Below are 26,648 nucleotides of genomic sequence, written 5' to 3' on the forward strand. Positions count from 1 at the left end.
TTGTTGCGTCGTCTTTCGACCACGCAAGTCGTTAGATTTTATATAAAACTTTTGAGATAGAAGTAAAAAGTTTTATGATTATTTAAGTAGAAAATTTTGGTTTTTTACTAAATATTTTTCCGTTACGTAAGTGAATTGTGCATGCGATTCGTAGATTGAATCGTATATATATATATATATTTTTTTTTTTTTTTTGATCCCTTTCTCTCATCGAGAAGTAGTGATCTTTAAAAAATGGTGAAATTTCCGTGCCGTCCGAGGCCGACAAAATAGTTCGGCCAGAAAACTCGTCATCGTGTGGTGTGTGAAGTGTGAAATGTGTGAGTGGGAAGTGAAAATTCGTCAAGAACGCCGTAGTGGCTCAGGTCACCGCAGCCGCTCGGAGCGCGGCAGCCGCCGCATCGCTCGAGGCACCGCAGCTGCGTGGGGCGCCGCAGTCAATCAGGGCGCCGTAGCAGCTCAGAGCACATTGTGCCTCGTAAAAGTTGAAACTAAGGTTTGAGTTACCTTCCAAAGGGTGAGTCAAATTGAAATAATTTGTGCTAAATTACCAATGCCCGAACCGAATTTACTAAGTTCAACTACCTACTAGGCTTCATATTTTCTTACTGAAGCAACTACTAGTGTTTAACGGGTTCCCTTTTTTACGCCCCAGGCTAAATATTGGTAATATTTCGTGGTTTCAAAATATGTGACTTAGTGTGCGGCATTGTCAAATAAGTTCAATTCTTCAGATTATATGGACGAATCAATAACTTTTAAAGTGTCTAGCACTTTCGTAAGAATTTTAGAACTACTCTCTTCTTCGAAATACAATTTCACAATATTTAACAATAAGAAAAATATTGAATGTAAGTTGTATAGAAAAATATCAAAAATTGAGGGTAAGTATGTCCAAAGTTTTTCAATACTATCTATATCTTAGGAAATACCTTTTATCGTCAACAAAGTGACTTCTCTGATGGAAAGAAAAAGGGGGAGCCATATGAAAACAGTTTATAAAATAAAAATCATGAAAATTACTCTAAAAAGTTGTTTCGGGCGACTGTCTCAAACAGTATTAAGACAGGTAAATACACCTTTTACGAACTACCTACGTAACTAAGCCCGAATTCTTTTAAATCAATCTCCATTGGTTCCTTCAACTTTAAAAAATTCTAAAAGAGTATCAAAGTACCGTCCTTTCGCAGCATTACCTTACAAATTCGGGGTTTTAGTAAAATCAGGTATCTACTAAAACCAGCCTTGCAAACTACATCGTCTATTTCATCGCTGTTCAAAATACTTGGCTAAGGTTTGGAATACTTTTCCGCGATCTGTATTTCCTGCCAAATTGTAGTTCGGGTGTCCTTAGAATAAGAGTGAATGAGCATCTTCTATATGAACGCGTCCCATCTTGGACCGCATCATCTCTTTCCATCGGGTGTTATTGTGGTCAAGCGTGACAACATTTACTTAGTACCTCACTGTACAGAACGCTCACTCTGCAAATACGTTTTAATAATATTGGCGTCACTCAGAAAAGCAGGTATTATTTAAATATTTTTATCGAATTATTGGAATGTCCTCCCAAAACCTTCGCATGGAACATTGGTTCAATGCGTGGAGGTTGTCAGAGAGTTTTAATTTAAAAAGACTAATTTAATTGGAGCGGGATTGCTGTAACAACATCTAGTTGTCCAGTTCGCAGTCCAAGTGCCGAGGCGGTGCGATGTCGCTCCGAATTTCAGATGGAGACTAGACTGAAACCTTCTAAACACCCGTATTCATGCAGGTTCAGTCTTGTTGACCTTCTAGCAACGGATTGTAGGACGTTAAAGGAGCCAAATATAGATTTTATCAAACTACCTTCATTGCATTAATTAATAATTTTATATTATTGTTGACAGTTCAAATCAATTTTTAAAAAATTAACCTTACAATAAATAATGACTCGTTACAACGCAAATAAAGTGCAATTTGGCTCGCGTAGCCCTACGGCCTAAAGTGTAATTCGCTCTTGTCCTTGATATTTCTCTCTCTCTCTCTCTCTCTTAAGAGATAAAATTGGTTCAGGTGGAGGCGCCGCCATAGATATGTGTACCAGGTCACGTAACCAACTAAACTGACTGAATGGACTGATACCCAAGAATATTGCAACCGATACATATTCATGCGTTTGGTTTTCTTGACCATTCAAATGCCAGGTTTTAAACGGACGACTCTATGCTCAAAAGTCTGGCTTATTATTGCGCCTAAAACATAAATCACCCAAATCGGTATGTTGGTTTTGGAACATAACTTTCTTATTCTTATGTCTGGCGACCGCACCAAAAGTTGTTCGCCTTTGTGTCAAATTGGGCTGCTCAAGTATTGCGCGACAAATGCTTTCGCCTACTGGTGTATTTGGACGACTTCACATTGTCACCAGTCCATGAAAATTTTGAAAGCTCATAACCTTACTGGCTATCACTCTTAACCAGCCTAGGTTTCAATGTCGAGTAATCGATCACGACGCAAAGGAGATCGCTTTCAACCGCGAGTATTGGGGAGTAAAATCGGACACACACCTCAACAGGAGTCCCTACCCCCAGACGAGATAACAAAAGTTGGTCAGAGTCTGTGGTCTCTCTTAGAAACCGGCAGTTGGGCCCTCAAACAGGCGCAACGCCTTTTAGGGTATCTCAACTTTGCGACCTTCATCACCCACCGGGGAAGGTTGCTTGCCGTACGTTTCTAAGTCACTGAAATTGTGTTTGGAAGCATGCTAGCAAAACCAAACATCATTTTCTGAAAGAGTGCGAGCCGAGCTTGTATAGTGGCTAGAGAATCTGTTTTCAGACGGTCTCAGTTCACCTCAATAGGTATCTTTTGGATTACGTTGTAACAGATAAAGAAATATATAAACGGCTAGTGTACATCATACTAGTGAGTCATCGACAGAGAAAATACCATTACAACTCAAGATGTATTATTATGTTTCAATACGCGAGAACTCAAAACTGGCCTTGCAGTCAAAGCAGTCGTATCCACTTTAAATATAAAGTACGAAGCGGAACGAGACCAAAATGGCTTTTAGACTTGACAAAAAGTTATTCACTCTGACGGACAGCCTCAATATTGTACTCCTCCCTCATCACCTTTCCGGGAGTGTACAATACCGAAGCCGACAACCTCTGGCGTAATCACGCAGGCTCGGAGTGGCATCTACTACAAGGAGTAATTTTAAACTGAACTCGTCTTTCCGACTCGAACGCCTGCCTGCTCGCAGCGTCTAGCAGATGTTGGATATACGAGTCAGCGTGGTTCATCTTACCGCCGCCTAGGCTATTTCCACGCATCTGGCATCACCTTAACTCAGGTGAGAGATACATAATACATACAACACAGCGACGGGGCGATCATCAGCTGACATCAAGCCCCCTGCAAATCGGAAACTCCAGCTATTTGGGTGGGACACATGGACATATAGCCCAGGCCCTATAGCGAGATGGAGCTTCTTTTATCGTGCTGCCTGCGAAATAGCCTCGACACTCAAATCGTACCTAGGCCTTCATTTAAAATATGGTCATATAGACAACCGCCTTTTCCAAGGAATGATATAGTGAGATATTTAGCAAAATTATATTGGCAGTAATCTTGCTTACCATACCATACTTGTATAATATTATGAACCTAAATCAGCGATAGCTTCTATTTGTGAGACAGGTTCGAATGTTAAAATTTTATACGGTTATTCATACCATAAAAGCAGTAGCTTTAGCTGAACTGATTCCACCTAAACTTCCTATATGGGATGCAAGGATATTCTGTACATACTTGCAGGTAACAGGAATCAAATAAAAAAGTTGATATAAGAATCCTACTTTTGATATTATAAATGGAGATAATTTTATAATAATTTTGAATCTGAGCTAACCTTCTCCTGATTAATCTTTTTATTTTAATATTTGTTTTTAACAAATTTAGATGATCTCCAACTAACTTATTAGCTTGAGAGACATACAGGCCAGATAGTTCAGCTATTATTTAGCTAAGTTATATATTATGCTAATATTTAACATAACTAAGTTGGGTTTAGAATCTATTTTCCGAAGCTGCTACAGACTAAATCAAATAGCTTTTAATCCACAATGCCCTCCTTTGGGCTTAAGATTATTCTATTAATTATTCTAAAGCAAGTTGGTGGTAAAGAATACATTATCATAAAAAGACCGATTTCAAATCTAAGTTCCTTATTCAATGTTTTCTAATATCGAGTAAAGTTTTACTACCAATTTTCAGTTCTCTGTTATCATGAATTATAGGAGTGCGAAATCGAATAATAATGCGAATAGTGTAGATATTCAATATTTTCCAGTATCAAGAAAATTTTACTGTCAATTTTCTGTTACTGTTACCATCCATTAACAGTTATCGGTTAAGGATTACTTACATACCTATATGGTTATTTAAATATCTAATACTAACGTTTTTAATTTACATAACATAAAGTTATCACATTGTTGCGTTTTTCCTTTTCACAAGCCACCAGGAGATAACAAACAGGTCTCTTCATAAATGGACTTCGGACGTCAAACGGAACACATAATATTAAAATTTTACCTTGAAATAAAATTTCTATTATGTTTCCTAAGACGTCCGAAGTCCAGATGATGTCTTCCTGGTGCTACTATTATATCTTACCGTACACATCATTAATCATTATGAACCGAACAATGACGAAATATGGTGGCTTGTTGTGGCTTGTGTTAGTTAGTTCACAGAACGGCTGTTGGCGGCGTTGAAGGCACGGGTTGCGTGACGGAAATCAACGACATCTAGCGAAAGCGCGTGGAAGGAGCGATGTACTCTTCATAAATGGACTTCGGACGTCTTAGGAAACATAATAGAAATTTTATTTCAAGGTAAAATTTTAATATTTTCTTTGTTGTACGAAAGAAATTTTAGGCAAATATCTTTGCACTACACTCGCGTTTGTGGCATGACATTATCCCAGAAATATATTTTAAAAAAAATTCACGCTCGCTTGACTCGCTTCGCGATAGTTCAGTTTCGATATGCATTTAGTTAACAAAACTCTCAGGAAACCACGTTTGTTGTGCTCTCGAAATTGAATCAGTCTGTTTGATAAAATCGAAATGCGGTGCCTTATAAATTTCGCTTAGGAGCGCCGGTAGTATCTAATGATTAAGCATTGAAGGTTTTTCGGCTGGTCTGGCATTTCGCCTGATTTTATGTTTTTGCTTATTTAGCGCGTTCAGGAAAGCTTTGACAACGTTTTATAACACGAGTATATTTTTTTTTTGTTTTAGTTACCCAAACAGAAAAAAAAGCATTAAAGATGTGGGACCGAGGGATAAATCTAGTGTGATTTTTGGTTGGATTATGAAGTTGTAGTTAGGGTATTTAAAATAGAAAGATTTCAATTGTAGGAAATGATGTAAAACATGTTGAGGATAAGTTGTGTAATAAAGTCGATAATTCACTTGTTGGATGTCACGCGATCTATTGCGAGGAGGAATCTTTTTCTTGTCTCTTTTTTTTATAAATACGGTGTTCTGACGGGTTTTTATTTACGTCTCGGATTATTGAATACTTTCGGTGTTTGATTGGACGGTTAGAGGTTGCAAAAGCAATCGCCCTCTAATTAAATCATTTATTTAGGCATTAGTTCAATTTGGATTAAATCTCGCGAAAAGCCACGGTGGCTGTCTCTCGCGCGTCTTGGAAAGACATTCCTAATGCCTGTTTTTCTGAGGGAGGGATGCATTATCAAGTGAGATGAGCTGCAATGTTTGCGGCTGATTATTTTGGAGGCACAGTGGTTGAAATTGGTTGGTTTGAAAATTTGCAATCGTGGCAAGTGGAGTAAAGTTTGACTAAACTATTTAATGAACTAAGTATATAATGGATTTGGTGAATGGTTATATTATATAACATTTTGATAAATGGATGAATTTGAAGAGTGTATGTATGTGGTTGATGCACATTTGTTTCATATTTTTACTTAAGTTATAAAGTATTACATTTGGTGAGTAGTTATTTATATTTGGTAGGGTAGGTTTGATAAACAGGTAGTTATCTTGATTAATAAGTGAGTTATCATTTTATAAATGCGTACTTTAATGTTTGATGAACTGGTATACTTGATAAATGTGCATATTTTCATACTTCAAAGACAAGTTGTACCTATTAGTTTCTTCAAGATTTTAGTTGCTGATAATTATATTAACATTCTTTAGAGCGCATGTCCTATGGACGAAATCGTTTATACATACTTTCACTGTTTGAAATGTTACAATCATAAAGATATAGTTATGACTAGAGGGGGTCATAGCTTGTTGCCGCTCTTGTACATCCATGTGTCAACTAGGTATTGTTATCTCAGTATATTTCAGGGAACCTCCGTTCGGGTGAAAGCGATAGCTGTTGGATAAATGCTTGTTGGGTTATCAGAAGACCGTGTAGTCTTCGATGAGGTTACTTGTAAATATTATAGCGAAATAGTAAGTTTAAAAATAGAATGAGGCTAAACTAAAAAAATGAGACAAAGATAAAAATAATAACTTAAAGCATTGAAACAGCATAAAGTGAAATAGTAACTTACAAACTATACATACATATTTACGAATTATGTAGATAGATATAGTATTACTGGATTACGTATATCAAATAAGAATACTGTCAGCTCATGTTTTGTTTTCGGCGTGGTAATTTTACGCTTAAAACTCATAAGAGATATCATGAGGTTCGCTTTCTGTAAAAGTTATTAGCTTTAACAGTTAATTGATTTATTACATTATTTATTTATTATACACTCAACAAGTAAAAGTATTTTGTTTTGACAAAATCCAAAGAAGTACCTATTGGATTAATAAAGCAAGGTACGAAGCATTGGCTGGATTTTACAACATTTAAAGTTTCCTGTTCATTTTTATCATTGAGTTAATTTGAGGCGGAAGAATCCTCTTGAAAATTTTTAAGATTAAGTTATTAGTAAGAAAGTATATTTTGCTTAGGTTAGTTTAAAATGTACAGCCGGTAATAAAAAAATATATATATATTTAATTTTACATAATAGGTGAAACTGGTTGATGCACCAAAAATCGAATTATCATAGGAATTTAATTAAGCTAACATTTTTATTTATTATCAACTTCAAATATACAGTAGCAAACTGATTAGTTGGAATGCATGCAGTGATTGGAATATTTAAGTTCCGATAGAAGAATCTATATCGTGGCTTGTTCCTTTATGGACAAGAATATTTTTTTTGACTCGTGAGACCACTTACACAAAATATCAACGTTCGGTTTGGAGGTCTTCCAAGGCTATTCCTACAGTTCCATGACGTATTGAAGAGGTTAACACTTTGTCGCTCATCACATCAACCAGCACGGCATTTGGGTATGATGGATGGATAGGTACACATTTGATGGGGGGGGGTTTAGTGGTTTGTATCAATAGGAACCAGGGGTTGAATGAGGAAGGCTGAGGACAGTACGTGTGGTGCTTACTAGGGAAGGATTATGTTCAACAGTGACCTTATGATGATGACGATGTAGATGACGATGGTGATGATGATGGACGTACGAGGATGAATCTTTTACGAAACGAATAAAGGAAAATCGAACAGATGCGGGCCATTACGGTTAACATATAAAATAATGTATAAGGTACCTACTTTCTTCTAATCTTTATGATCGATTAGCTTGTGATAGAGATCTTGATGTCGTAGAGAATAGAGATGTATCGAACGGAATATTTATTTCATTTTTTTCCCTGCTATTATGTTGATATCGCTTTTCTCTATGAAAAGGAATTAATGATAAACTAATAGGTATCATTCGGCGGCGAGTCGCGACTGTGTCGTTCCCAGGGTCGAATTTGGTAGTTCTGCTTATGTTACTCGAAACGACAAAGTACGCCATATGGTGCATATTATGGCTAAAATAAAATATATAAGTATCATGTGAAATTATAAATCAAAGATTCTTTTTGCATGTAGATATTATATGGTTAAGAGGCACAAGTGACGCAACTACTGTACCCTGGCGTTTGTTTAACATTGTCCATTAGTACTTCAGAATGTGGATTTTGCTAGGAAAAAAAAACAATAGGTAATTGTAAGAAATATGGGAAGCGTAATCTACATTAAAAGAAAAAGTTTGAATTGGAAGCAACCAGGCATAGGATTTTCATACATCCGTAATCACGTTCCTTTCAACTCTCTATCTATCACGGTTCACGATACGCCGTTCACGGTTCAGGCCGTGACGCACGTGCAGACGGACAGACGGACGGAGAGCAGAGGTTTAGAAAATAGGGTCTCGTAGGCACCCTTCGAGGGGTACGGAACTGGAGAAAACTAAATTATAATAATGATAATAGGTTTTCTAGGTTACCAAGTAAAATTACTTCTCTTAGGTCGGATTGTATTATGATGGATGCTTATGAAACAAAATTAAATGAACGGTCTACTCAAAGTGTTTTATGTTTGCAGGATCCAAGGATGTTGGAAATGAACAAATGTGGAAAAGGAAGACCCAAAACTAGGTATGGGTCAGGGACACAAAGTCCCAAGGAAGGAAAGGACGAAAAAGAAAGCCCCGAGGTTACGGGCTATGGTCCTATAGGAGGAAGGAGGTGGACCCTAGGATAAGGGTCATTAAAAATTTGGATCTGGAGGGAAGGAGGTGGACCCTAGGATAAGGGTCATTAAAAATTTGGATCTGGAGGGAAGGAGGTGGACCCTAGGATAAGGGTCATTAAAAATTTGGATCTGGAGGGAAATAAGGACAATCATATATGTATCCCGGTAGAAGAGAGACGCGCCAAGGCTCGGAATCCGCGATTTTCCAATAAGAAGGGAAGAAGAAATGTGCGTAAAACTATTGCGTTGAAAGTGTATGAAAATGTTTTGTGATTTAAATCGAGAACTGGCGGCGATTAACTTTAAGTTTAAAGAGTTTATTTTATCAAAAGGACAAGAAGTTCACTTACACATATTCATATTAAGAATCGCTCCCGATTCTAAATATAAATATAGAAGAAAACATAATCTTTAAAGGTATGGTGACTATACAATAATATAAAAAGTCAAAACACGTTATATTCGTTAACAAACTATACCTACATCTAGCTAAGATGTCTATGGTGTTTGACACTGTTTGATTAAACTTTAAACTTTGTAAAAGATTTTTCCTCCAGTATGAGTTTCGGCAAGTACATTATGTAGTAGAGCTAGGTAGTTTTCATACCATAATTAGTCCTAGCTTTATGTAATTGTAGCATAATAGGTATGTTTGTTTTGTGTACCATATTTATGAGATTTAGCTTTAAAGTGATGCGTGTATGTACGAACTTTAATAGTATTTTCCTAACAAATAGAATTTGTATAATTGACTTATATAATATAGTTCATCAGTTTTCTTATATAATTCTTTAGTGGGGAGGAGAGTCTAGTTGGAACAGAACTTTTAACAATTTATTTTGAGATACTTGAAACCCTTTAAAGTAGTTTTTAGTAATTAGTTTTACATGCTCATCCCCAAATCTCTATTGAGTGTTCCTGTAAAATATTGGCTTGTGAGTTATAATTGATACTTCGGACTTTATGCATATACCTACCTTCTTTGATTAAATTGAGGCCTCCTTTAGTTGCTGCTGGTCTCGCAATTTTTGATATCTTTATGATTTTTGAAAAATTATTTATAAATTTAGAGTGTCTGCATCTTTTTATTTTAATATTAGCGGAAGAGAACAGAAAAATGAATTTTAGATTAAAGGCTAAATTTGAGTGCTACTGTAGACTGGCAGGTAAAGTTGCGAGGGTAAATAGTTTGGAATTGAATTGAGTTTGTCTGCTATTTTCTAATTATATCGGATGGAAAGGGTTGCTGCGAGTGCTCTAAAATTAAGTTGCAATCATAATCAATACCAATGTATCAATCAAACTGTATATTCCTTCTAGTTAAGGTTAGCAAGAATATTAATTTAATTAATTACTATCTTAATTTTTTTTTTGTTTTGTTGAACTAAGTCTTTGTCATTTTGGTTGTGAAGTTTACATGTTACTTAAGTTTTAATTTTTTTTTAAAAGCGATGAGACTCGCTTAAAACAGGATGGCCGAGCTGTAAGCTTGGCCCATATTAATTATCTATAAACGTGTAGAAGTTACTGATTAAATAGTTGGCGCCACTCAAATCATAACAAATCATAACATCATATTAGAAGGCGTCATTGATTGGCTGAAGTTGTTCAACATCTGATCGATAAACGTACTGTATATAAAATTCTTATAGTTTTTAGTTGATGAATTGTAGCATAATAAAGGATAATATTTGTAATCAATATATAAGATGAAAACATCTTTATTACTTAGATGATTTGTTAAACGAGCTTGATGATTTGTATATTAGTCACTAAGTTTATTCATTGTACAATTTGGATTGGCCGATAACGATAAGATAAAAAGGGGAGTGGCTAATAAACGTGGAGAGGTTACCTGTAAGAGTGGTTTTAAAACTACGACATTCGAAAATATACTAACGTAAGAGGAACAACATTTATTTGACACAAATGTAAAAGTTAATAAATTTAAATATGACGTAATAAAAGTATAATAATTTATCATAAAGATTGTGTTTGTGATTTCGTCAGACCTTACCCAAAATTTGCTATCATTGTCTTCTTAGTAATACCTACCTATATATTATTTGTATACTCTACGACCTTTTTATTTAAAGTAGTCATGCGTAAACTACGAATCTGAGTGTTTTATATCATACAATCCGATGACGAACACGTACGAAAGATACATTATACACATATGTATACTTTTACATGTATCGGATCGTGAACGGATCGCATCAAGGATGCACGGGATTCAAATAAATCAGGAACTAAAAGAATACCTACCAAAGTTATAAACAGGTGTCTGTAAAACTCGAGTACACACAGCTTCAGAAACAGGTTGCGCGAGTAAAATGCCTGTTACGGGAAGTAAATAATACCGCTTGTACAAGTTCAGTCGTACACTCCACGGCTGAGCTCATTCAAACGATGATCTTGGGAATATTCACATTTATTACTAGCTGATGCCACCAACTTTGTCCGCGTGGATTTAGTTATTTAAAATCCCGTAGGAACTCTATGATTTACCAGGATAAAATGTAACCTACGAGTATATCAATCTCAAGGTACTGTATCCATGCAAAAAATCACGCCGATCCGTTGCTCCGCTGCGGCGTGATCAAAGGACAGACAGACTAACAAACCGAAAACGAACACACTTTCGTATATTTAGTATGGGTATTGGGTATTGATATAAATCAAGAACCAAAAGAATATCAGTTTTAAACAGGTGTCAGTGGAAACTGCACTTGCTGCAGAAACAGGTTGCGCGAGTAAAATACCTGTCACGGGAACTAAATAATACCGCTTGTACAAGTTCCGTCCTACACTCAACGACTGAGCTCATTTAAACGATGATCTTGGGAATATTCACAGTTATTACTAGCTGATGTCCGCGGCTTCTTCCGCGTGGATTAATTTTAGTTAGTCTACCTACACTTAGCTTCAGAAACAGGTTGCGCGAATGTTACAGGGAAGTAAATAATACCGCTTGTACAAGTTCAGCCGTACACTCAACGACTGAACTCATTTAAACGATGGTCTTGGGTATATTTATATGTATTTCACGTTACTAGCTGATCTCCACTGATTAGCGATGATAGCCTTCTTTCTTCTCTCTGGACTGGTTTCCGCACTTAAACGTTTCCGTCTGTTGTGCGTGCGTTGCCCCTCCCCGCCGAAGTCTTCACTCCAGCCACCCAAGCTTGCTCCAGAAGCCGAGTAGACGTAGTAGCCTTGTGATTTACACTGGAATTCATAGTCATAATAGGGGCTTCTTTAGGGGATCATTCAGACGACATGTCTCAATTTCAACCTTTATGCAATGTATTTAGGTTGAATATGACACATGTTGTCTGAATGGCCCCCTAAAGAAGCCCCTATCTCGACTATGAATTCCAGTGCGATCCCGGGTACACACCTCTAACTTTTCAGAGTTATGAGCATTTTAAGCAATTAAACATCACTTGCTTTAACGGTGAAGGAAAACAGCGTGAGGATACCTGCATGCTTAAGAGTTTTCCAGAACATTCTTAAAGTGTATGAAGTCTCCCAATCACACTTGGCCTGGCCGTGGTAGACTATGGCCTAACCTTTCTCATTAATAAAGACAAACGAATCGCAGATACTGTTGAATAGGTACCAATGGCACAGAACTACTGCTTGCCGTTTGTGAAAGTTTCTACAAGAAAGCTATGGATGATTGATTATATTAACGGTTGACAATGACGATTGTATAACCAAATACCCAATAGTATTATATAATATACGTAAAAAAGAATTAGATACGTTATTATACGCGTCTATATGGAAGACTTAAACTCATGCGTTTTATACCTTCGGATTTTATCACACTAATATTATAAAGGCGAAAGTTTGTATGTGTGTGTGTGTGTGTTTGTTACTCCTTCACACTTAAACTACTGGACGGATTGGGCTGAAATTTAGAATGGAGATAGATTATACTCTGGATTAGCACATAGGCTACTTTTTATCATGGAAAATCAAAGAGTTTCCATGGGATTTTTAAAAACTACATCCACGCGAACGAAGTCGCGGGCATCAGCTAGTACCCTAATATGAACGTAACATATCTATGGCATACAACGTGACGTATAATTGCAACTTCCCCATAGTAAACGAATGCCCCTGGAGACCTGCTATTGTAACTTGTAAACCAAACATAATATCAGGCGTATTCTACGAGTAGATAAATTATTGTAACTAGTTGCGCAAGCGCAGTATATAGGGTCAATTAGCAGCAATCTGTCCACGCTGTCTGCGAGATTGATTTCAATAGAACTCATACGGTGTGATATAATTTAGATGTACAGTAATGTTAAATCTTTTTAGCGGTTCATATTATTCTAATAGTTACTTGTCAATTCTTCATTGGTTGATAAAAAACAGCGAGGTTTAACAAACAAAACATACAATAGTTTACGTAATGGCATACCAAATAAGATTATCTCAGTGTGTATCTCATAAGTCATAATTCTCATAAATAAAACATCGTATTCAAAACTATTCTTACACTTAATATGTAAAGAAAACGTACATTGTAACCTTGGTTTTAGGATTTAGCGTAATACGACTCACGAGAGACCTTTTTGCCTGAATCAACCACAAAGACATGCGATATTCTTAGTTATGGCCGTGTACTAATGGTATGTCCACTTTTTTTTAAACTCCTATACTTTGCATTCGCAGGAATCCATGAAAACATTTCACCTGCTGCTAAATGAAACGTCACGAAGATTACAAGCACTGACGAAGAGACTAGGCACCTGTGTGGACAAATCCAGGCCCTATCACGATGCGGTGTCAGCTGCTAACATCGCTAGATCAGAGTGCCAACGCGCGGCCGTACAGTTTCAGAGAGCTAGCGGTAAGTGACATCCCTTTTTCTACTGGGTCAATTTGAGCAGAACACCAGTCGAAAAGTAGGCCGCTCAGCTGCCAAGAATATTAAGAGGCTGATAGTGAGGCGACCTCGCAGTGCAGCGTTGGAAGCCCCCCACCATGTGGATGGATGACATCAGGCGAGTAATAGGGAGCCGCTGGATTCAGGCGGCGCAAGACGTTGGCATGTGGAAGTCCCTACAAGAGACCATTGTCCCGTAGTGGACGTCTATTGGTTGGTGATGATGATGGTCAGAGGATTGCCATAAATGATAATGCTCATGGGTGATACTTTTCTAGCGTGATTGAAGTCCATACAGCGACATCTAGTTTATAATCGAGAAACTGCAGTGTTGATACGGTTTAGTTCATAGACTGCACTAACACAATATTTATGCACGTGCATGGATAAATTCAGGCCTTATAACGACGCCATGTCAGCTGCTACCATCACCAGGTTAGAGTGCCAGCATTTCGAGAGAGCAAGTAGTGAATCGGTACCGGTTACTGTTCGATGATTTAGGCCACTGAACCTCTCGTACGAGTCGAAGGAGAAAAGTTACTCAATTAGATAAATAGTCAAGACTGACGAGAGATTTTGTAAATATAAATATGTGACGGCTAAACTCATGTGTTAGTTGAAGTATGCCCGACTAGTTTCAACCCCCGGGAATGCCTGGAAATCGGGATCTTTTCTAACTTCTGCTGGGATAAAATTTTTGCTCAAAGATGAAAACAGGTTAGTGGTTTCCGGGATATTTTATGTGTAGTTTAGAAGTTGCTGGGTCATTACAAGGTTATGATAGAATGTGCGATTGAAGTCCTTTTCATAATATAATAGTTACCCCACATTAGCTAGTTAGCCCACTTTAAAATTTCGATCCATCTATTTCTGTCACTTTTGCAATCATTGTTATTTTTGAATTCTTTCATTTGCAAGGTTGGACAAAGATTTTTGAACCTTCATTTAATTGATTTATTTAACTAAGCAGCATTTATAATTATTGAAATAAGCAAGCGTGACAGACGGACAGACGAACTTATGCACACCATAAGGGTTCCTTTTGTACCGTTTTGGCTCCAAGAAAAATGGATATGATCGTTTATTTCAATCACGAATACAATATACATAATGTACTGAGCTTGGCGTATGTAATGTAACATTTATGTGTCTTATCGCACCAGTTGATAGCAAATCGGCGGCTTCCTGTGGGGTGCAGCGGCGGCTTTGCCTCGTTCTTGACTTCGCCAAGGCCATTGCGGTCAAGGACTTGGCAACATGACTATGACAAAAAATGAGTGGTTTTTTTACGTTGGCCATTAAAAGTAATGTCTTTAGGAATCCGTACTTTATTATGGAAAAATGGAATCCATAAGGGTTCCATCATCATTTTCTTATGTCTGCCCGTCCGACCGTATGTCAACAGCAACACCCCTTCTCTCGGAAACGACTTCAAGTCCTTCTTCCTTCTATCCAAAAATCCTTGCTTAGCGGATTTCTACGTCATAATAGCTATCTGCATGCCAAACAGTACCTAACCCATCTAGTAATTTGACAGATCAGACGGTCAATCAGTCAGCTTTTTCTTTCATATATGTATTTATTAACCCCCGACTTAAAAAGAGGGGTGTTATAAGCTTGTCCTGTGTATCTGTCTGTGGCATCGTAGCTCCTAAACTAATGAACCAATTTTAGTTTAGTTTTTTTTGTTTGAAAGGTGGCTTGATCGAGAGTGTTCTTAGCTATAATCCAAGAAAATCGGTTCAGCCGTTTGAAAGTTATCAGCTCTTTTCTAGTTACTGTAACCTTCACTTGTCGGGGGTGTTATAAATTTTTAATTTTATTTTAGATATTCATTGAAATGTTTTCTTTATTGAAAGTAAATACGTAAATATTATGGCCTCGAATTTATCAAAGGTGAATTAGTAGGACGTACCAGGTACCTACAACATTAATTTGCAGTTCCAATTAGTGATGTCGGTCAGATAAATTAATATCGCCTCGCCGCAACTCTACTCCATCGAGCAACACGCTCAGAAGCTGACAGCTTGGAGCCTGTAGCCCCATACGATGCGAAATGTTTTGCATAACGGTTAGGAGAAATGGCAATGTAATTCACACCGTAAAGTGTAGTCTCACTTCACTTCAGTCAATTTTACACTGAGAAAGAACTAATAGCTGCGACTTATAAATCCTTCGCCAACTTTAAGGCTGAGATCTATAAACTTTGACTTTGATCAGACTTAAGATTGAGTTAAAACGAGACAGATTTATGTGAGAGACATACCACTGTCTCGTTTTAACTCTGTCTTAAGTCTAAGCAAAGTCAGAGTGCGATCTATATCTTCCTAAGAATACCAAGTCCAGTTGTCTACGCCTACAAAGCAAAATACTTTGTTGGTGACAATTTGGCTTGATGCCTGTTACGTATTGGCTTGATGGTTGTTACAAAACATTCGGATTTTTTATTGGTGTTAGAATTTGATCTTTACAATAACCATTAATACTTACAATATGTACTTCGTTCAACACATCATCGTATTCATGTGTATTAAGACATTCTCCATATATCTTTGACCCAAGCGGTCTGATAAATTGTCAAAAGGAAACATTGAAGTATACCCTCTCCTTTTTCCATAGAGGGTCAAGACCTCGTTGCTTTTTGCTTTATATTAACATACATAATGCACGTGCACGTGTGAACGGTTCAATTTAGTCAATTTGCATAAGTGAGCCAATAACGTAACGTAGCCATGACGTAACGCTGCAGATACAATTTCAAGCCAAGCGAAAACATTAGGGTGCCTTTCCACCAGAGATGTGCTATGCTGCGAAGAAGATGTGAAATCTACGCTACGAAAATATGTGGCCGTTTCCACCAATACTAAGCTACGTAGGTACTCTGCTCTGCACATAGCTACACCACTCGCGACGGCCCTTAGCACGCATCCTTCCATATAAAAAACATATCTAAGTTGAATCCGTTTCCACCAGTGCTAAGCTATGTGCACCAATGAATATGATTGGTGGATATCAAACGCATCCATAGCAACGTAGCATAGCACATCTCTAGTCGAAAAGCAGCCTTAGGCCGCCAGTTCACGACAGTTAGAACTTGTAACAAAACGTCAAGGCTTCACTTTCACTGGCAGGCGTCAAATGTCACCTACATTTGACACTAGGTAGGCTATGAAACGAATAGGTTTTTTTGGTTTCACGTCACCCATAGCCGAAAATTCGACAAATCATTGATTCAGGATCTACACGCACGAAACGTTTTGCATCATCATTCCTCATACGCATGGCTAAGGTTTGGAATACTCTTCCGCTATCCGTGTTACCTATCAATTACGATCCGGGTATATTTAAAACAAGAATGAATAGGTATCTTCTAGGCAAACGCGTCCCATCTAAGGCCATTTCCATCACTTGTGATTGTGGTCAAGCGCTTGCCTATAACGAATTAAAAAAACCGAGAGTTTTCTCACTCTAGTTCACTCTGGCTGTGAATTAGGTGAACAGTGAGCGGCTAACTGTTCGCTTCCAATTTGCCTATAATTTTTGAGCCATTTTCATCATAACTAACATTTCCCTTTCCCCTCCAACTAAGCGTAAAGCTTGTGCCAGGAGTGGGTATGATAATAGTGCAACGGGTGAGGTTTGAATCGCCGACCTTTCGGATTTCAGTCCGCTCCTATAACCGTTGAGCTATAAAGTCTTATACTACATAGTCTAGTATAAATTGAAATATTATACTACATGTTTACCTTCCCTCGACATTGAGTTAGCGACCGATACGTCAGAGTCAGCCAGCGAACCTCAGAATAAAGCCCTTGCAACACCAATGCAGCGGACATTTAGCCGCTCACATTTCACCTAATGGGGACACGGCCTTATCATGATATGGATTACTAGTCTCGAGCCCTTGTATCAAATAAATTTACTTGATCACACTATATAATATTATAAAGGAGATAGTTTGTATGTGTGTGTGTGTGTATGTTTGTTACTCCTTCACGCAAAAACTACTGGACGGATTAGCACATAGGCTACTTTTTATCCCGGAAAATCAAAGAGTTCCCACGGGAATTTTAAAAAACCTACATCCACGCGAATGAAATCGCGGGCATCAGCTAGTAAATCATAATATTGGTCCGTTTTCCCCAACTTAGTTGCAACTTAAGTACAACGTTGTGGACATTGCCTATACTCGCTCTATCTATAGGTACGTTAGTATGTTTGCCGTACTACTCTCTATTCGAGAATTCACTATCAAAACATATAGACTGCTAAAACCATAACCCTTCCTTTTGACTTTGCTGTAGTCGAGTAAAAACATTCGAAATTCAATTCGAAAACATATACGTAGGTTCGTTTGTGATTGGTTGTTGACTCAAAATGGTTAACGCCTACTGAGTTTTTGTCTTGGTGATTTGTATGGGATTCCCTAACAGAGAGAGCCCTATACTAACTTCTCTCCGTAGATAGAGTTAATGATTAAATAAGGATAATGATAATTAGGTGATAAAACACGTCACATTACATTTAGCTTATGCAGTAACTGAATACCCACAGACAAACATGCGCCTGATAAGATTAGCGCATTCATATGTGGTATTCTCTTATCATGACCTTGATGTATTAAATTGTTTAGTTTAGGCTTTAGCTCCAAATGGTGTTGGATATTTATCTTGACATTACCTACCTAAAGTTCAGAGAAAAATCTTATTATACAATTTATACATAATATAAATATTTTCCTAACTTGAATTCGGCTATGAAACTTGGTACAGCATTGTTTCTGAAACTTGAATTTCATTAATTAATTATATTATAGACTTTATTATAAGTTGCATATAGTTCCCGTAGATTAAGTGACATTAGTTAAATTAAGCCACACTTCTCTATTTTGGGTATATTTGAAGGTACAGAAAAAATTATCTACCACCAAATATACCCGATCCTTTCGATAACGGGGTTAACCGGTGCAGCAAAGTAATACAGATTAAACTGATAAATAAAATCTGTTCTATAAATACTTATTTTTCGTACTTTAGGTGGAACATATGAATTATTTTTAAATATTTTCCTTTCTAGAACTCCACGGAGCAGCCAAGGAGACGGTCACACTTGCGGAGCAACGCTTCGTGAGCAAGCAGGACGAGTGGCAGTTCGACAGTAACTGGCAGGAGGTGCTCAACCATGCCATCATCAAGGTATGGTACATTATTTTCTGACAAGCTTGTATATAGCTGTTTGATTCGAAAGGTTCTCGAGTGAGGACTGCGTCATTGCAAACGGAGCGTACGACAATAGCTGGCATTGATGCGAAAAGCTGTGGACAGAGATCGTTAAATCTAATTAAAAGAGGGCTATATCCAAGACATTCATTGGCCAAGAGTTTATTCGGATGGTGTATTTGATCAAGTACCTATTTAGGTACTTCTTTTATTTAAAAGAATATCTACAGGCAAACAATTAAAGAAAAAGTACAGTAATATGCAGGAAAAATAAACTGAAAAAGACGAAAAAAAGAAGCGAACTGGATATCCTTCTGTTATTGTAAGATTATAAAGATTATCTTTATCTCTTCTAGGTTATGGATGCAGAGAAAAGGAAGGCTGAAAGTGGTCGCGAGCATCAGAAGAAAGCTGCCGCTTATATTGCGGCTGAACGAAAGGTAATTTCTATTGTTGTATTGTAGCGATCTTACTTAATGAATTAAGTACACTAAAATGTTTAAGGAACTAAAATATCATTTCCATTTTAACTTCAGGTAGCACAACTGGAAGAAAATCTAAAACGGAATATCATTAAATCGAGGGTATACTTCGAAGAGAAGAAATTGTGCGACGAGCAATTGCAAGCGCAGAATGAGAAAATAGAAAAACTACAACGTCTCATAGCGGATGCTAAGTTTAGATATTCCCAATCATTGAAATCTTTGGAGGAAATATCCGAAGAGATACATAGACGCAGAGGGGAGTACCCACCGGGAAAGGACAGTATACCTGTCGGACCAAGAGAGCCTGGCGTCGGAGCAGAAAGAGACCCTATACACGACGAAACACAAGTAGGCACTGATAAAGACGACGAATCAAGCCTCCAAGAACTAAGAATGCGTGTGAGAGAGCTAGCTTCAAAACCTATAGATAGAAAAGACGTGGAAACCGATGAAGCGTGGGCTCAAGAACTAAACGAAACTATCAATAAACTGGATCAACTCCTCATGATTAAAGAAACGAATCAGCAAAAAAGATCCAAATTCACAGAAGTCACACCAAGAAACTCGAGCGCGCCTACAACTAGTACCAACACTGCTAACAAGTATGACCCTCTCAACGACACTCACAACATCAACACGAACTTGTCGCGCACTAAATCCATAAGTCGAGAAGTTATATACGAAAACGTAAACCCTATCGTTAAAAATGAGAAATCTAAAAGCATGATGTCGCTAGACGTCCTAGCTCTAGCTAGAGATGCTACAATACTAGATCGAGAGTCGTACTTGAAAGCTGTTATTGAAGACAAGTCACCGACTGGAACGTACACAGAGAGTAATTCTGATCGGAACGACAGTCCAGACGATATTTTGATGGTGGAATGCGACTCCAGTGATTCTACCCAGAATCCAGTCATCAGAATGACCAGTTCTACTATCACTGATAGTGATAATAGCTAGACATTTCATGAAAATTCAAAATAATATCGCGTTACCGCTGTCATATGAGTGACTCAACACCATGAGACCTTAGATATTATATAAAAATTAATGTCTGTTCGTTATCTGTGTATTCGCGCATCATAAAACTTTGTTTATTTGTTGTTGGCACTTGCGTGAAGCTTTCTGATATATGTGTGTACAGTACCATTAGACCCGAGATGCAGCGCGAAGCGTCCGCTCCGTTTCGATCTCATAAGAGCGAGATAGAAAGGAGAGTGAATACTTAACAGATAAGTTTACGCGACAGAAAAAGAGAAGTTTGTTAAATTTGTGTTGCAGCGCTGAATTGCACTTTATTACGTCGGAATAAGAGTCCTATTCCTTTAAAGGTCTTTGCGGAGTCAGTTACCAGTGAGGTACAGATAAGTAAGGCAATCTGTGGTAGCATAAATATACAGTGTGCGAAGCGCATGCCAGGCATTTGTGAGTCTCATATACAGCGGTGTATAGAAAAATCCATGAAAATATCGAAAAAATTACGAAACTCCAGTTTCACGTTTGTTAACTTCAAACCTACTCTTACGTTGAAATCTATAGAGTGCACTTTGACTTTATTTAGACTTAAGTTTTAGTTAAAACGAGACAGATTTATGCCAGCAGTATAGCGCTGTCTCGTTTTAACAGTGTCTTAAGTCTCAGCAAATTCAAAGTGCGCTCTATAGATCTCGGCCTTTCTCGGATTCTAATATTAAGCCTTGCGCACACTTTGGCGAATGTGTTGCAGTGTGATCGATTTCAGAGTGCACTTAACTTTAAATGATCGAATTTAATTGATAAACTGTTCTACTGTTCGTACCTTTATAAAATTTATGATGTTGGTTCCTTATCAAAATGGAAATAATGTAATTTGTATAAAAGATATTAAATTAAAATAATTTACCTTCCTATTTCTATGTTGCAAAACAAATCGAGCAGATCTTCGTATGAAAAAGATACAAAAAAAAATTTATATTTCACAACATTATTCACACACACAGTCACATTATTTTGTTGTGGTATGTTGTAATGCAATCTGGCGCGGCTGTCGAATTACAGCGACATAATAGACTCGAGTGCATGTTCGAACTAATTCTTTAATTCCTTGTGCTTTTACGACATAACACAACACAGAAGTGTGCCTGCATCTTCAGTCTTGTATTTTTATTTGAATTAATATCGAAAATTAATAAAAATATGTAAAATTCAATTTCACGTTGAGTGTTGTAATGTTAAAAATTAGATAATGGTTGTGTTTTGTATGTGTTAGTTTTAGTATCACGTAGAGCTATGTTAAACTATGGAGCAGCTAAAATATTGATTTTAATATGTGACTGCTTCAATAATATTAATTAACACGATTTTTCTACTACTTATCTGAACAATTTTAGGCTGTCCTTCCAGAAGGAATATACAAGTTACATAGCGAGGGATATCCTTAAAATCCATCAATAAGGGTACCAGTCCACTGAAACGCAGACCAATCAGATTACACAGGTTAGGACGTAATTCAATTAACACTCCATCTATCAATCTAATTTGTTGTCTTCACATTGCTTCAGTGGACAGCAGACTCGCAACATAAGGTCCTTATGTATTTTCGATTATCCTAGTGTGTAAGTTATATAAAGTTCTGCATATGTGTGTATGTAAATGATGATTGGCACATCACTACACAACACAGTAGTTTGTCTTCACCTTAAGAGGGGTCTCTCCGTCACTCGCTCCATACAAACGTAGTTCGTCTCTCATTGGAATACTAACCAATCATACTCAATGGAATTTTGTAGAATCGTTCTGGGAACTAATATCTATGCCTGTGGTTTTCCAGATTTTCGTTAAAATATTCGGTTTCAAAGTTACGGTGTCTTAAAAATTCACATACAAATTTTTTAGCCCCAGTAATTTTATAACTACACATTTTTAGAAAAATATAAAACACCACAGGCACAGATATTAGTTTCTAGAATATGTCTGCAAAATTTCATAGACTTTGGTTGTTTAATATTCAAATTAAATTGGGACTACGTTGTATGCAATAAGTGACGGAGAGAGCCCTGTTAAAACTGGCACTGATTAAATTAGTTCATGTGATTTGCGGAAAATAGTTATGCACAGTTAAAATTAGTTGTAATTAGTAACTATTTAGTTACTTAATTAAAATCTGAAGCCATATCACACCACCGACAGCTCACAAATAATATTTTTATATTATTACATGACTGGAAATACTTGGTTTTCGATATTTATAAAACCTCTCATAGACTGAATAACCTTCATAGATAATCGTGTCTTCATACTCTCGAATATGTTAAATGTATGTTCATATTTATATTTAAAAAAAGACATTATCATAGTATTGAATAGATTGAATATCCTACTGTAGATAGACATGACAATTCTATATTATAAATTGTAGAATTTGCTCAAAAATTATGTATGTAAGTATTTGTTAAACTAAGTAACTAACTGGTTATTACAATAAATTTTTTATTTATTTATTTGTATTAATTAATTGAATATAATCAAGAATCAGAAAGTCAAATAAATATCACGATATACTTACTGAAAAATAATGTAAAATATATCGGGTAAATACGTACAATGATATTAGTTTGGATTATCGATATTATTGTGGTATGTACCGTGTCGTTAAGCCACGAAATAAGACTAAAATCATTATATTGATAAATATCTGGATCATGATATTGATTAAACTGGCTGATCTTTACAGTTTAACAAAAATCTTTTATATACTAGGAGTACTTTTAGTTATACTTTGGTTTATAACATATTTTGTACTATTGTTTTGTGTTATTGAAGCGTAGCATACCTAATCCCACTGCCTTTAACTCACCTAATAGTTAAGAACTACGAATATGTCTTGTATTCCTGTTATCTTTTTGTTTCCTCTTGGCTGATATTTTAATTATGTGAGTGATCTTACTTTATTTACACCTATACCCATCCGTAACCACTATTGTAGTTAATTATAATTGTAATGGTTGTCAAATTAAACACTAAACTGTATAATTAAAACCAAATTGCAATTTGACAAAATTTTCTAGTACCTACCTGCACAGTAATTGTTATCGGTAAAGCACAAAATATTCTCACATAAAGGCAGGTTTACATTAATGGCCGAAATAAACGAAGACATAATTCATCAATCAAAGTAATAATGATAACTTACTTAGCAATGTTGTTCTTTGTCTTAAAAATTGTATGGTTTTGTAACGACGTTGCTAAGGGCTGAAAATAATTAATCAATACTATCTGTAATCTGTCGATAAATTACTACTCAGCAACATTGTTCTTTGTCAAAAACTGGATGATATTTTTTGACAAATAACAATGTTCCTCAGTAATTTATCGACAAATGATGACAGATAGATAATGATAAATATAGATAGATACATGATTAATAATTTCAGCCGTAAGTAACTAATTGACAGATTATTAAAGTTATATTGATTCATTAATCTTAAGAATGTAACAATTTAGCGAAAGCATGGCACGTCAAACATTGTTTATATGTGACAGAAACCACGTATGCCAGAGTCGACTTTGCCAGACACAGGCTTAATGTAAATCTGCCCTAAGTACTTCTTTTCTCTAACATTTTCGATCAATAAATGTTTTAAAATAAATTTGACTGTTTTCATTTTTATGTCTACCCTCAAATCCCAATAATTAAGAACTACTGAACAGATTTAAATGAAATTTTTACCATCTCGTGTGAGCCGAACTTATGAAATTGATATGGCTCCAGTACACATTAGCCCAATGCATTCGGCGAGTTCCGGCTAAGATGTAGATCCATGCCAATCGCGCTAAAATACTTTAATAATGGCATGAAAAACGACAAGTTAGAATGCTGGACGCGTATGGCGAATGGACGCCAAGTGGCTCTAAACACGTCCACCGAATTGGCCGAGCACGTGGCTAATGTGTACTAAATATATGGCTATTTTATGAATATGAAGTATGCTCTTTGGCCAAAAAACTTCGAGTGCGTGTCTGAACACGCAATAGAGTCGATTCCGTAGCCATAGTTACTAAGTAGTTGTTAAAAACTGACGGTTTTTTTTTTTCAAAAAATGTACAAGAAACATTTGATTCTAAAATACCTATTCAACGAGTCATCCCTCGATGTCGATCGACGAAACGGTGGCGATCACAATAGATCGGCAACGATTAATGACACAAGGTCTAAAGTGCCCTGTATAACCGCCAAACTAACAGAAAGAAGAAGAGGTATTTAAAAAAAATTCAAATACCTCTGCGCAGCGTTACCATGTTTCTAGACCTGTGCTAAATTAGGGTAAGGATATGTAACACCCTTTCTTCTTCTAGACGTTGGCGGCTGAGCAGAGTTCTTTTGGACCCTGTGTCACGTTGTACGTATATGTATTGCGATGGGGGCACCATCTACAGTTCCGGTCCAATACTGATTACTGCAGGAATAGCAGCAGCTTCTTGGCCGGAATGTTTTCTGCAGTGTTTCCCTTGGTGAAGACTACATTCGTGCATTAGCGCATGGCAGTACCAGCTGCATAGAGTAAGGGCGCCTGCGCAGCCTTTCGCAGAGCCTACACCCCGGACCTTTAAGATGCTTTACAATTCCGGGTCTAATAAAATATACGAGGAACAAGTGATAGAATCTGCTTTCATCAAGGACGAGGCAGTGCCGTAAATAAAACTCAATATTTTATTCAATATTTATTTATTTAAAGAAATCATGGCTTCCCAATAACTTACATTAATTATTTTAATAACGATATATTTTGTTTTTTACAGTTAAAATACATTTATTATTCAAGGAAGGCACTGAGTGATAGATTTTAACAAAACAGACGATTTTAATCACTAAATAAAATTAATCTACAATAAAAAAATGTCATTTTGTACGATTCTTTTTACATCCTACTATATTCGGTTTGTATGTTAATAACAAAAAATACTTCATATTATAATAAATTAAACATTAACATTACCATTTAAAATAGAGTAGAAAGTAGAAATTCAAGATAGTGAACATTATTTTATTAAAAAGTGTAATAAAATCAACGATTCCTATTATAAAAACAACGGATCCGTCTCTAATATTTGTCTTGAAATGTAATATATATGACTTTGTTAGAACATTTAAGATCATGTAAATGATCAATATCACCACTCACGCCCATACGCTGACAAAATGAAATGCTATTAGAAACGGATCCATAACCTAATTGATCCAAGTGCACATTGACACAACGTATTCGGCGAGTTCCGGCCAATATGAAAACGCTGTTCTGTTCTCGAATTGCGCCAATATCTCATGTTTGTATAAAACCCACTAAAGTCGGCAGGCTGGCCAGCGCTGTTCGCACACGGCAAAACTATGCCAAGTGGCGCGTGAACCTTGCCGAGCGGTTTCGGCCAATGTGCACTAGGCTTTTTACTATAATTATTCTAATATTTTTAAAATTTATATTTGGCTGTTTTATTATATAAAAAATATCCTAATCCTAACTGATAAAAACATTTTTCTAACTACTAAAAGTAATTGATAAAAAAGTCCTATAAAATTAATATCTACCTATCTACTATAAAATTGTCTATGGAATAAAAGCAATAGTAAGAAATATTATTTATTAAAATACTACTAAACAAATGCAAACGGAAATAAATACCACTCCAAAATAATGAAGTGTCTAATTCTTTTGTACACAATCTCTAAATTAAATAGGGGGAGTCGAAGGTTGGGAGGGAATGAACTAAACTGAACATCATTCATTTCGAAACGAAATTGAAAAGACAATGCCCATTCAAGTATGAACAAATGTACTGTCTTCAAGATTTTTGTAGCACCATCAAATCAAGTTCTATCTGTTCAATGACATCATCAGAATATTTGTAGAAAAAATTAGGGAAAACGGTTTCCGCATTTCAGAAATATTAACCATAAAAAATTACAATATTTTGAGGTTAGGTCCAGCTAAAAAGTAAGAAACGTAAGAAAGGATCTTTATAGGCTTAATAAAACAGTCAGTTTCAGATTTTTTTAAACAAAATAGTCGAGTAGGTATTCGACTGATAGCAGAGAAAGAAAAATATAGCCTTTTATTTTACGAATACTTACCTACCTAGTACACGTTCACATATAGGTACATCGCTGACCTATACACGATTAACACTGATGACAGAACTCTACATGTTCTGTAGTAATAATTAGTATGAATGATTGGATAGTAATTAGGAAATAATATATCACCCGTATTGGATACAGGAACTGGCAATTGCAAGGCACATAGTTCGAAAAAACGATAGGCGTTTGGGTCCCAAAAGTGTTGGCATCACTACCTTGTAGCAGAAAGCGCAGCGTTGAAAGACCCCTCACTAGGTGGAAAGACAACGAGTCGCAAGAAGCCGCTGGATTC

General features: G+C 36.5%; 1 protein-coding gene and 1 long non-coding RNA gene across 3 annotated transcripts in view; one reads left to right on the plus strand and one right to left on the minus strand.

The window, feature by feature from the left end:
* The window catches only part of LOC123881243 (SH3 domain-binding protein 5 homolog), a 34,175-nt gene extending 13,479 nt beyond the window's left edge, over nucleotides 1–20,696 (plus strand). For both annotated transcript variants that reach the window (XM_045929951.1, XM_045929950.1), the window contains 4 exons: nucleotides 13,328–13,505; nucleotides 18,618–18,736; nucleotides 19,117–19,200; nucleotides 19,297–20,696. In XM_045929951.1, the coding sequence (XP_045785907.1) occupies nucleotides 13,328–13,505; nucleotides 18,618–18,736; nucleotides 19,117–19,200; nucleotides 19,297–20,205 (1,290 nt within the window). In that variant the 3' untranslated portion in view covers nucleotides 20,206–20,696. The remainder of the gene's footprint in view (nucleotides 1–13,327; nucleotides 13,506–18,617; nucleotides 18,737–19,116; nucleotides 19,201–19,296) is intronic.
* Nucleotides 13,835–21,411, minus strand: LOC123881263. The gene is made up of 3 exons (XR_006799446.1): nucleotides 21,281–21,411; nucleotides 18,832–18,836; nucleotides 13,835–13,845 (listed from the first exon to the last, which is right to left on the minus strand). It is a non-coding gene; the product is annotated as an uncharacterized LOC123881263 (long non-coding RNA).
* Between the last annotated feature and the right edge of the window lie 5,237 nt (nucleotides 21,412–26,648).

This window comes from Maniola jurtina, chromosome 3 (genome assembly GCF_905333055.1).
Source record: "Maniola jurtina chromosome 3, ilManJurt1.1, whole genome shotgun sequence".
In the NCBI taxonomy this organism is placed as follows: Eukaryota; Metazoa; Arthropoda; class Insecta; order Lepidoptera; family Nymphalidae; genus Maniola; species Maniola jurtina.